General features: G+C 44.2%; 1 protein-coding gene across 4 annotated transcripts in view; it reads left to right on the top strand.

Moving 5' to 3' along the window:
• Col4a4 (collagen, type IV, alpha 4) overlaps nucleotides 1-12202 on the top strand; it is a 138616-nt gene that overhangs the window by 107602 nt on the left and 18812 nt on the right. For 3 of the 4 annotated variants that reach the window (XM_011238652.1, NM_007735.2, XM_011238653.3), the window contains 4 exons: nucleotides 6884-6955; nucleotides 8116-8244; nucleotides 8337-8450; nucleotides 9799-9954. In XM_011238652.1, coding sequence (XP_011236954.1) covers nucleotides 6884-6955; nucleotides 8116-8244; nucleotides 8337-8450; nucleotides 9799-9954 — 471 coding nt within the window. Of the gene's footprint in view, nucleotides 1-2246; nucleotides 3024-6883; nucleotides 6956-8115; nucleotides 8245-8336; nucleotides 8451-9798; nucleotides 9955-12202 lie in introns of those variants that run through there. The other variant, XM_030245430.1, reaches the window with a different exon arrangement.

Genomic DNA, 12202 nt, shown 5'->3' with positions numbered 1-12202 from the left:
GGGGTCAGCTTCTGGATGCTTAACGCCTTACGCGTAAATTATATTTTCACAAATGAACCCTAGGGGGACACGATCCATGTCTGAACCATGGCATCAGGGCTGGCAGGCACTTGAACCCTGAGAACTGGCAAGGAGGGCATCAGAGAGTGATCCCCGTAAATGAAACTTCAGAATTAAAGCATGCTTGCCTGTATTATGTTATTATAAATAATTTTATAATAGATAGATAGATGGTAGATAGAGAGACACACAGACAGATAAAAAAGAGAAAACAAAACGTCTTTAAGGTCAGCCTTGAACCATGCGCGTAAGTGACTCGAGGGACAAAGCAGAGCTGTTGCGTGATGGAGAGAGAGAGGGAGACATTGCAGAGGCCCTAGAGTCTCTCATCCAGATGTGATAAGGGCATCCAGTCACACAAGGCAAGCAGCCTAGCACTCAGGTTGCCAGGGAAAGCTTAACTCGCAGAAACAGCTCTACCATCACTCAACTCCTTAGACACCAGCTACAATTAAAAACTTGAAATCACACCAATGCCCATTTCTTGAGTTTCCAAGGTGCTATAAACACTGTCTGTCGATCACACTTATGGAGTATATAGATCACCTCTGTTTGCATGTATATAATATCCAAACACCATTTTTTAACCTAGCTAGTCCATGATATGAAATAAATGCCCAACAACAGCAAAATGTTTTCAGCATTGTGGGTATTGATTAAGATAACGTTCAGAAATAGGAGAACAGTGAACTGCAGATAGACACAGAAGAAAGTGACAGACTTTAAAGTATCTGTATACATCAATGTATGTGTACTGATTGAGGTAAGGGGTAGGAAGATAAGAAGGCTTTCCAGAGAAAGTACCTGCTCAGATTATCTGCACTGTCTTTGCTAGACATAGAAATACTTGTCATGGTTGTCGTTTTTGGCTTTTAGAGGCAATAGTGGTCTGAGTATTTGTCTGGATAGGCTATAACAAGGTGCACCCCAGAGTGCTTACTGCTAACAAATATTCATTTCCCTGTGTTCTTTTGTCCCCCTCCCCCATTGGTCCATTTCTCCTGTTCTAGATAAATGCTTTTTCTTTGTGCTCTCACAATAACACCTACACAGGACTTTCATACAAACAGAATGGGACTTTTTGAAAAGCAAAACCTTTCAATAATGCCCTTGGTAGCAGCTGATACACAATAAGTATTTTGGTTGATGAATAAGTAGTTATATAGTTATGAAGTCGGGGGATCAAACAGCAGGCAAGAGGCCACACTTTCTTTGTCTGCCTCCTGACAAGTTAGCTCCATATCCTCTTTCCCCTCTTTAGCCCCAGCCATCTCCAGGTCATTGGCGCATACGCACACACACACACACACACACACACACATACACACACACACACATACACACACACATACACACACACATACACACACACACATACACACACACATACACACACACACATACACACACACATACACACACACATACACACACACATACACACACACACATACACACACACACATACACATACACACACACATACACACACACACACACACACATACACACACACACATACACACACACATACACACACACACATACACACACACATACACACACACATACACACACACATACACACACACACATACACACACACACATACACATACACACACACATACACACACACACATACACACACACATACACACACACATACACACACACATACACACACACACATACACACACACATACACACACACACATACACACACACATACACACACACATACACACACACACATACACACACACACATACACACACACACATACACATACACACACACATACACACACACATACACACACACATACACACACACATACACACACACATACACACACACACATACACACACACACATACACACACACACATACACACACACACACATACACACACACATACACACACACATACACACACACATACACACACACACATACACACACACACATACACACACACACATACACACACACACACATACACACACACATACACACACACATACACACACACACACACACACACACACACACACACACACACACACACATATAAAATGTTAGTAAACTCAAAGTACTTATTGGAAGAACTAGAAACCATGTCTGGAATTAAACATTTTATTGTTTTGAAAAAAAATCCAGATTCATTTTTTTTCCCCCTCAGCCCTTCTGCTTTTCCCATCTCAGCTTTTCAAGACTCCTAGCCTTTCAACAGGCCGTGGGTCCGTGTGCATCCCTCCGAGAGCAATGCTGAAGGAAGGAGCACTCTTCCTTTGGAAGTTTCCAGCACCCTGGAGCACTTACTGGCAAGGAAGTAACCTGACGGGAGTGATCGTTAGAACAAATGGTCTCTTGATACTTTCTCCATAGCAATGTGAAAACCAGGCGACCCATGACGGAGTTAAGGTTTCACACAGCACAATGATACTGTTGTGCTGAGATTTTCCTCTGGCGGCTGTGGACATTTCCTGCCTCTGGCAACCCCTCAGCCCTCCCGGCCTTCTCTTTGACTTCAACATTCTTCCAGTCTGGAAGGATTTGGGAGGAATTCAAAAGAAAACATCTGACATTGTTAAGGGCTTTCTCTTCACAGTCTTCCAATTCCACACAACAGGGAACATTTCCGAGTGCCTGCAGGTGCTTGTAATATATTCTTCCTTTTCCCTTTGAACATTTATCAAATAGCCTCACAATGACATTGCTTTTAAAAATCCTCATAGATGTGATAATAAAATCACTTTAAAAGTAATTGCTAATTGCCTCCTAATGTGTGCACCGAAACAGTTAAGTTTCCTGGGAGGTATTGGAAGGGAACAGATCAAAGAGCTTTTCACTCGCTAGACACACCCTTGCTGCAATGTTCCTTTGCTACCACTGGGGGACGCTGTTTCATTGCACACGGCACAGCAAACGGTCCGGCCAAATGTAAAAACAAAACCAAACAGTGGGATACAGTATTAAAACTCAAAACATCTCAGGATAAAACCATTGTTGCGGTTTATCACGCCGATGTAAAAATGAAGCCCGATCCAGCAGAAACACTTTGAACTGAGAAGCTAAATATTTGAAATATGTTCCGAGTAAGGTAGGGAAACCAACTTTCGTGTTTGAACAAACCAGCTGCTGGACTCAGATGGGTTTGCTCTGCTCATACTGACCCGATGGAGTTTTGAGTCCTGCTTGGGTCTCAAAAGGAAAGCCCCCCATCTCTAGTTGTACATCCACATAAGATGGGAATGACAGAAACCTACTGAGAATCACCTGCTGTGTGTGTGAGACAGTCTATTGTAGAAGGGGTACCTGGGCCAATGGCAAGTGAAATCATTCACTTTTGTGTCTCTTTGTGTGTCGGGGGTCGGTAAGTGTGTGCACATGTGTTCATGTGTATACTCCTCTGTCTGTGGGCCTGTGGGTGCCTATGTAGGTCAAAGGTCAATGCCGGCTCTCTTTCTCAATTGCTTTCCACCATGTTTGGGTTTTGGGTTTTTTGAAATAGGAACTTTTACCCTCAATTGATGTTCTTCTTCCATGGTGATTTTAATTTGTGTCAGGTTGACAAAAAACAAAAAGCAAAAAACCAAAAAACCCAAAAACCCTAACTGGACACTTATTGGAACTAGAGATCCCGAATTGGGTTATAATAGCTGGGGTTACATATACGCACCCAGTTCTTTTTTCAGTATGAATGCTGGAGTGACTGAAACGCAAGCCCTCATCCATGTATGGGGAGCACTGTCTGAAACATCTTCCCAGCCCTGCTAGTTTACTTTTGAAAGGTACTTGGCGATGTCTTCTATGAGGAAGGAAATGCCTTCTGTCACAGAGCTATGACAATCAGAGCAGCATCCCCCCCAGTTTCTGTAACTAAATTATTCTCCTGTCTCCCAGCACTTAGCACGCTGGATGTCATTGCCTCTTTGTCTTGTCAGGTTAGGGATTGTGTCTTTCTTGTTTCCCATTGTCTCTTCGAGGCCTGTCATGGGATACACTCCCGGGGTGTGGAGCTCTATGCATTGGGAAGCCATATTTATCCTTTCAATAGGTATTTGTTTATTTGCTAAGGAAAAAAAAATGTTTCTAGTTTAACTCTTATTTTGGAATCTTTCGTTGATAAGAGTTCTCAAGGGTTTTTTTCAACCTTTGCCTAGAGTTGTGAAGATTTCACTTCTCCATCGACTTTAAAGTCAGGGTGGCCAGCTGCTTCATTTTGCGTGGGATTCTCTCAGGATGTGGAAACTCTAGCGCTAAAGGCTCCAGCCCAACAGGGACAGACAGACAGTCACCCTATAAAAATGTAAATCTGACCAGTACCCTGGGTGTGCAGAGTAGCCTTTTTCTAGCTTTAGAACAAAACCATAACCTGAGGGTGGGAAATTTGTCACCAAGAGTGGGCTATGTGACACAGTGTGCTAGGGTGGAGGTTAGAGTCACTGACCAGAGGAAGAACACGCATACTGGCCCCTGAGTGCAGCCGGGTGCAGCCTTAAATGATGGTTGTTAAACAGAAGGACTATCAGAGAGGTGAATAAAAATTCCTCATTACCCAGGAATGTGCTTTGTTAGCCTAATTGCCCTTCATCTGTACTGTATATATTTTATGCATGAACAACTTCCTGATTTAGAGATGGGATTGATAAAAGCTTTCAGTAAAAGGGGAAAATTATGCTTAAAACCCTGCCCAGATGTAGCTGCATTCAATTTAGAAAGATAACATTGGGTCACATAAGGGTCGGCCAGTTCAACAATGGCAAGGGGCTGGGCTGTGACAGCCCAGGATCTGGATGTGTCGATGTGACAATGGAGAGTTGGCAGAGGCTAGGGCAGCCTTTCTTTAGCCAAGTCCCCAGGCCATCAATCTTGGTGGCCAACACTGGAGATCAAAACATGTAGAAACAGCAATGTGGTCTCGAAAAATTTATTATCATTTTAGATAGATTGCAATAAATATCCAGATTTGGCAGATGAAGAAGGTCGTTGTGTTCTTTTGGTGCAAACTTGAAATACTGGCTCATAAAATAGGAAAGGAGATTGGAAAACAAACCCAGCCAGGACTGTGAAAAGTGGTTAGAAAATAAAAGATTTGGGGAAAATAAGGACACACTCCCACCCCACCCCCTTTTTCGGTGCAAGAAAATATGGCTCATTTGAATGGATCTAAATTTGAGATCTTAAAAGGAGAATAACAGTTGTCTATTTCAAGTACTGCTGATAAACAGATTGGAGCCAGTAACCAAGCCATCCTCCAATAAGGACTCTCCATGTGAATTTGCTTTACCTAACAAAGAGCAATTAGCATTCAAGTTATTTCCCTATAGGTAGATGTCTCTAACGTCTCTGAATCATACTCATCCCATAAATGTATTAGAGAAAAATGTGGCATGCAAGCAGAAGCTGTAGTGCATTCTTTAGCTTTCACCCCATCTCTCCAGCCCCTGCTGTCCTTTCTTCGTTCTCTGTAATTCACTCCTTGAGTCAACAAGCATTTGTTCAATGCTTGTAAGGCATAGGAACTATGTTGGGGGGGGGGACTAGTGTGGGGATAGCAAGACTAAGAAGGCCTGGTCCTGCACTGTTTCCCCTTGATCCAGGGAGGCAGCTGCCCAAAGACACAACCATTGCACAGCCAGATATAGGCAACCTATCCAGAGAGCCCTATGGAGGCCCTGTGGGCACCCCAGGAGCCACTTTCTGTGTTTGGTCATATGGGTGTGTTGTCACCTAGTGCTAATCTGAGTGATGGTGCACTGTGTGGAGAAAAGCTTAGTTCTGTGTGAGAAAGAACAGTTACTGGGGAGGGGGAGTCATTGGGTTTGGCCAAAGGCTGTGATAAGCTTCCTTCCTAGAATCACACAGTAGGACAACAAGACACATGGGACCATTTGTGGCTAGGCTCTGCACCCATGAGGGGATGCTATGATACCTGCTTGTTTCTCTCCTCTCTGCTCCTTCACTTCTGCCCCCCTCAACTTAGTGCTAGCCAGTTAGGAAACTCTCATTTGAAAAAGTTAAGCACAACCCAACTTCTACTGATGGAGAGCCCAAAGGAACAGTTCATACCAGATATGTTTGATGACAATGTAAGTGATTGGCTGCTTAGAGAACTCTAGGACGCCTTTGGTTAGTCCAATCCCACATGCACTGACACCAGTGGAGGCACGAGGTCTGGTTTTCAGATCCTGGGTTGGAATTCAGAGATCACCAGAGAGCCGGTGCCTTTGCTGTAAGAAGGTATCAAGTGCTGCTCTGCAGAGAAACAGCTACATCTGAGCTTGACCCACACCTCTGTTTCTCAGCAGCGCATGCTTAACACAAAAGCATACAAGCACATGGTAGTCCCACACACCACAGCAGGAATCATCTTGTTGTTTTGCTTCGTTACCATGACTACATCTGGAAGGAGTTAGGACCAGCACACCCTGGATGGAAAGGGAAGATTCAAACTGGGAAGCAGAAAACATTCGCTTTACTGTCATCCATCCTCTATCCTTGTCCAAAGAGATTGTATCCTCATCAAATCAAAGGTCACTCCCTGCATGCAAATATGGCAACTCTAGACTCTCTTCCATCATGACATAGTTACAAATCAAGTTAAGTCTTCTTGTCAGAACCTCTTCACCAAATGAATGTGCTGAAAACCTCTCAGGCTGGGTTCTGGCCCCTCAGGGGTGGCCTCCAGACAGAGATCTGTCAACCTTCCCCGCCTTGACTCATTCTCCCATGGCCTAGGCATGGGATGGCAGCCAGAGTAGGAACCAAGAGCTGGTCTAACCTTTGGGACACAGAACGTGTGTTGTGTTTCAGGGCCTCTCGGGTCTCCTGGTCTGAATGGCTTACATGGTCTGAAGGGTGAGAAAGGAACAAAAGGCGCCTCAGGTAAGACAGGCGCATTGGTGATCAACTCTGATCAATGGGACTGGATGAGGTGGGGCCTCTTCCTGGTGTTTCTTAACATCTTGAGAACTGGGGGTGAATCCAAAGGGATCGCACAGGGTAGAGACAATGATGGAGCTACTTCTAGTTCCGTGAATGATTTATATAAAAGGGACACGTAAGAAAACTTGACACAAACGAGTGGCAGTTTCTTTTTATTGTTTAGGTCTGACATTCCTGTACCTGTGACTGTCAAAAAAAATTACTTGAATTATTTCCCACTAGTTTTTTTTTTTTAAGATTTCTCTTTATAATTTTCCATTATGTGTGCCTATGTGTGGTGCATGCATGTAAGCACAGGTACTGGACACGGACAGAGCCGTTGGCTTCTCCTTGTCTCTGGAGCTACAGGCCATTATTTCTGAGTGCACAACATGGCTCCTAGGATTGAGACTTGGGTTCTCTGGAAGAGGGCAAGTGTTCTTCACTGACTAATTATCTCTCCAGCTTCCAACCTGCCGTTATTTTTGATATCACAGAACAACTGTGTTTTAGCTTGCTCTTTTAAAAAATGTCTATTGTATTATTGTCTCAATGAAATAACCTATAATCAGACGTAGTAGCTAAACCCAAACTGTATAAACTTGAATAACTGTTAGAAAAGGGATTTTACAGCTAGGTATGATGCTACTGTCAGGGACAGATAGAATCGTTATGAATTTTGGGTGTTCAAAAAAGGAACTTAGGCCACCTAAAATTTGTTTGGTGGCTCTTTCAATGAGACTGATTACATATGTAAGTGACCCTTCCAAGAAACCAAAGATAGTCTCTCCTCTTTCAGTGGGAAGCTCCTGAGAACAGGAGTTCTTATGGTAGACCTACTTCACTCAGATTTCTAGGCCATCTGTTCACAGTTCTTAAAGGTCATCTCCTTTGTTTTTGCTTTGTGAAACTGCCCCTAAACTAACGTTTCTTAAAAGTCTGTGATGTCATTAATTAAAAAAAGGGGGGGGACTCAAGGGGAATCATCAGAGCCAGAATTTTCTCCCTGCAGAACCAGCCACCTTCTCTGACACACCCCTGCTAGGGGCTGGGTCCTTTTAGGCTCTGTGACAGTTATTAACAAGGAGTAGGCACGATGTTGATGCTGTTTTCTCATTAAGGTTTGCTCGAAATGGGTCCACCTGGGCCAATGGGGATGCCTGGGCAAAAAGGAGAGAAAGGAGACCCTGGGAGTCCAGGGATTTCTCCTCCAGGTCTTCCTGGAGAAAAGGGCTTCCCAGGACCCCCAGGTAAGAAGCAGCATGCTTTGATATTTACTCAAGAACTAGTTTTGAACATTTTAGATGTGGCGGGGCTAACATATGAACACACGCTTCCACAGGGAGACCAGGACCACCTGGTCCCGCAGGTGCCCCAGGAAGAGCTGCTAAAGGTGACATTCCTGATCCAGGTCCACCTGGAGACCGGGGACCTCCTGGCCCCGATGGCCCAAGAGGTATGATGACATTGTGATCGAGGGTGACAGTGGTCTCTTCCTTAGAAATTACCAGCTAGAGGTGACTGTAGCATCTCACAGAGAAGTCCCAAAGCAACGTCTCTACCAACTTAGAAGATGGACAAGTGAGATGCACCTGTGTGGGCAGTATAGGTAGCAGTATTTCCCAGGACCAGGAAGAGTAGAGCATATCCCCTGACTCTTCTATGTCAACTGTATCAGTCCAGGTACCAACAGAGGTGCAACAAGCATTTCTGATTGCCAGATCGACACTGCCTGTCACAAGGGCCCACCAGGAAAGAGATGTGTTCTCCTTGTTATCTAGAACCTATCCATGGTTCAGAGATGCAGCACCCATGCCTGTCATGTACACAGGAAGTCTGCACATGGGGCCGTCAGCAGCGCATGGTGCCTCTCTCATTGCTTCACATGGAGGGATTCTGGCAGGGCAAGATTCTAGAAATTATAAACAGCTTTTTAAAAAGAAAGCAATGACAGGCTAGGTTGATCTAAGAGTCAGGGGAAGAGCAAGGGTTAGTGATGGATTCTGCCTTGCTGATAGCCACTAGGTGCATTCACATTGCTCATACAGTTCTTACATGGAAAGAGAGACCTGCCTTTTTTTCACTTTAGTAAGGGTGGGATTGTATATTGAAAATAAAAGCAATAAAAACTGTGCTAGGAAGTATAGACGTTAAGTGAGAATAGAGTTCAGGCCAGCTCACTCCTATGTATAGATATTTGTTTTAAAATAAGATTGTAATTTGGAGTCCACATTTCTTGCTTATTAGCTACATTTTATTAAAAATTTATTCATCCATCTACCCACCCATTTATTCATCTAAGCTTCAGCCCACGTACCCATCTATTCATTCAACCATATATTTATTTATCCACCCATTTATTTATCCATCCAAGCATCCACTCACTCACCCAGGCACTCATACACTCACTCATCCATACACACACCCACCCATCTCTCCGTCCATTTAACCACTCATTCACACACCCTCCCTCCCACCCATCCATCTACTTTCATTCATCCACCCACCCACTTACCCATCCATCCATCCATCCATCCATCCATCCATCCAACCTGATAAAACAATGGGGCTATTGCAGATACAACCCATTAGCTGATACTTCCCAAATGGCTCAGAAGGAAAAGAGGTTTAGTATTAGTCTATTTAGTTTAACTTTTCTCAGCTTGGATCCTGTAGCTTCTTAGGGAAAGCATCCCTTGTTTGCAAATCACTTTATTGCTTTCCCTAAGAAGCTCTCAAACCATCAGTATTCATTCACCTTTGTCTTTGACTGAAAGCATGCCTTTGCCTCCTCTCTGTGTCAGGAGTACCTGGGCCTCCGGGTTCCCCTGGGAATGTTGACCTTCTGAAAGGGGACCCAGGTGACTGTGGTTTGCCAGGACCACCTGGCTCCCGAGGCCCACCAGGCCCTCCAGGGTGTCAGGGTCCCCCAGGATGTGATGGCAAAGATGGCCAGAAAGGTATGAATGTTGGTAAATTTTTTTTTCCTTGTGGTATGTGTAGACTTTCCTTACCTTAATTTAAAGGTCTGGGGTACTGTCTTCCTTCCAATAATGCCACTCCTATTTCTTGTAGAAATGATGATGTTATTTCTAAAATGTCTTCGTTTCCTCTAAAAAGTCATCAGGTTCAAATAAAACTTGAAAGAAGGGCACACAGGGGCCAGACCTGGCAGTGTGCCCTGTGTTTAATGTCCAGTGTGTCGCAGACTGAGTGGCAGTGTTCTTGTAATTCCAGCACTTGAGAGGTAGCACCAGGAGGATCTTCGGCTCATGCTAACTATTGACTAGATAGTGAGTGTGAGGCCAGCCTAGGGTGCACGAGACCTGTGTTAAGTAAATAACAAGTTGGAAACGAAAGAGAATGACGCTTCTGCACCAGAACTGAGCAATAGAAGTAAAAGGAGCCTCACAGGAGTGAATTAAGAACTGCAGAAACCACATTTAAGAAGTGAAACTAGCCAGGCACAGTGACTCGTATGCATAATCCCAAGGCATGAGAATTGCCATGAGTCCAAGACCAGCTTGGATTGCATAGCACAAACCAGGACAGCCTAAATTATAAAGCAGGGGCCTGGCTCAAAGAGACTCACTCCCCATAATTCTTTTTTAAAAACACAAACAAGTGGAATTAACCTTTATTCAAGAAAACGTGTTTAAATATTGTTTCAAATAGATAAGAAGCATAAAATCACCAAGGAGACATTGCCGTTCAGTCTTCCAAACCCAGTACCTCTCCCCCGTCCCCCCCACACCGTGCCCGCCACTGAAACTCAGCGTGTGTTTCAGACTTATTACAGCCCAGCCCAGTGTGCTCACTAGACATTTGTAGCCTGGAAAGAACAGGTGCTTCCCGGAACATTTTTGTTGAAAAGGGACTAGTGAGTAGCTTTTTTCAACTTCCTTATTTATAAGAAAAAGGTCTGGGTTTTAAAATCCCACTCTGAAAATTTTTTTTCATCTTATTTTAATTAGATATTGTCTTTATTTACATTTCAAATGCTATCCCCTTTCCTCATTTCTCCTCCGAAAACCCCCCTATCCCATCCTCCTTCCCCCTGCTCCCCAACCCACCTGCTCCCACTTCCCTGTCCTGGCATTCCACTACACTGGGGCATCAAGCCTTCACAGGAATAAGGGCCTCTCTTTCCGTTAATGTCTGACAAGGTCATCCTCTGCTACATATCTAGCTGGAGCCATGGGTTCCTCCATGTGAACTTTTTGGTTGGTGGTTTAGCCCCTGGGAGCTCTGTGGGTATTAGTTGGTTCATATTGTTGTTCCTCCTCTGGGACAATTCACAGACCACATGAAGCTCAAAAAGAAGGAAGACCAAAGTGTGGATACTTCAGTCCTTCTTAGAAGGGGGAACAAAATACCCATGGGAGGAGATACAGAGACAAAGTGTGGAGCAGAGACTGAAGGAAAGGCCATTTAGAGACTGCTCCACCTGGGGATCCATCTCATATACAGTTACCAAACTCAGAAACTATTGTGGATGCCAACAAGTGCTTGCTGACAGGAGCCTGATATAGTTGTCTCCTGAGAGGCTCTGCCAGTGCCCGACAATAATAGAAGTAGATGCTCACAGCCAACCAATGAACTTAGCACAGGGTCCCCAATGGAGGAACTAGAGAAAGGACCTAAGGAGCTGAAATTTCCAAAAGAAGCCTAGAAATCAGAACCTTGCTTTACCTCCAAACCCAGTATGAGACACAGTATGAGACACACAAAAAAAAAAAAAAAAAAAAAAAAAATAAGCAGAGGGGAAGCCAGACTTATCCTGAGGCTGCGGTAACCACAGTGCAAAGGCTATCTGTGGGATTGTGAAGTGCATGCCTGTGAACAGCATGCAGCAACCTCTTTATCTCTATAAAATCTCTATAAAATCAGCTATAAAAATCTCTATAGGATCTATAAAGTCAGCTGTGATGCTGTTACTTACATCTGCAAGCCTGTGGGCCTCTGCTCATTGAATATCAGAATCAGTCAGACATGCCATCAAAAGCAGAAAGGACACCGAGACAGCTAGAGCATGCACGCTTACCTGACCGTAAGCTTCAGATCTGGGGAAATAGCATGCCAGCTTAATCCTGACGACCCAGCCCAGGACGGAGGCAAGGTGAGAAATTCTGGTAGATGAGACTGGTGAGATGGTTCCGTGACTGCCAAAGCACTGGTTGAACAAGTGTGATGAACTCAGCTTAATCC

Source organism: Mus musculus, chromosome 1 (genome assembly GCF_000001635.26).
Source record: "Mus musculus strain C57BL/6J chromosome 1, GRCm38.p6 C57BL/6J".
NCBI lineage: Eukaryota > Metazoa > Chordata > Mammalia > Rodentia > Muridae > Mus > Mus musculus.
This window is presented reverse-complemented; position numbering and strand designations above follow the sequence as displayed.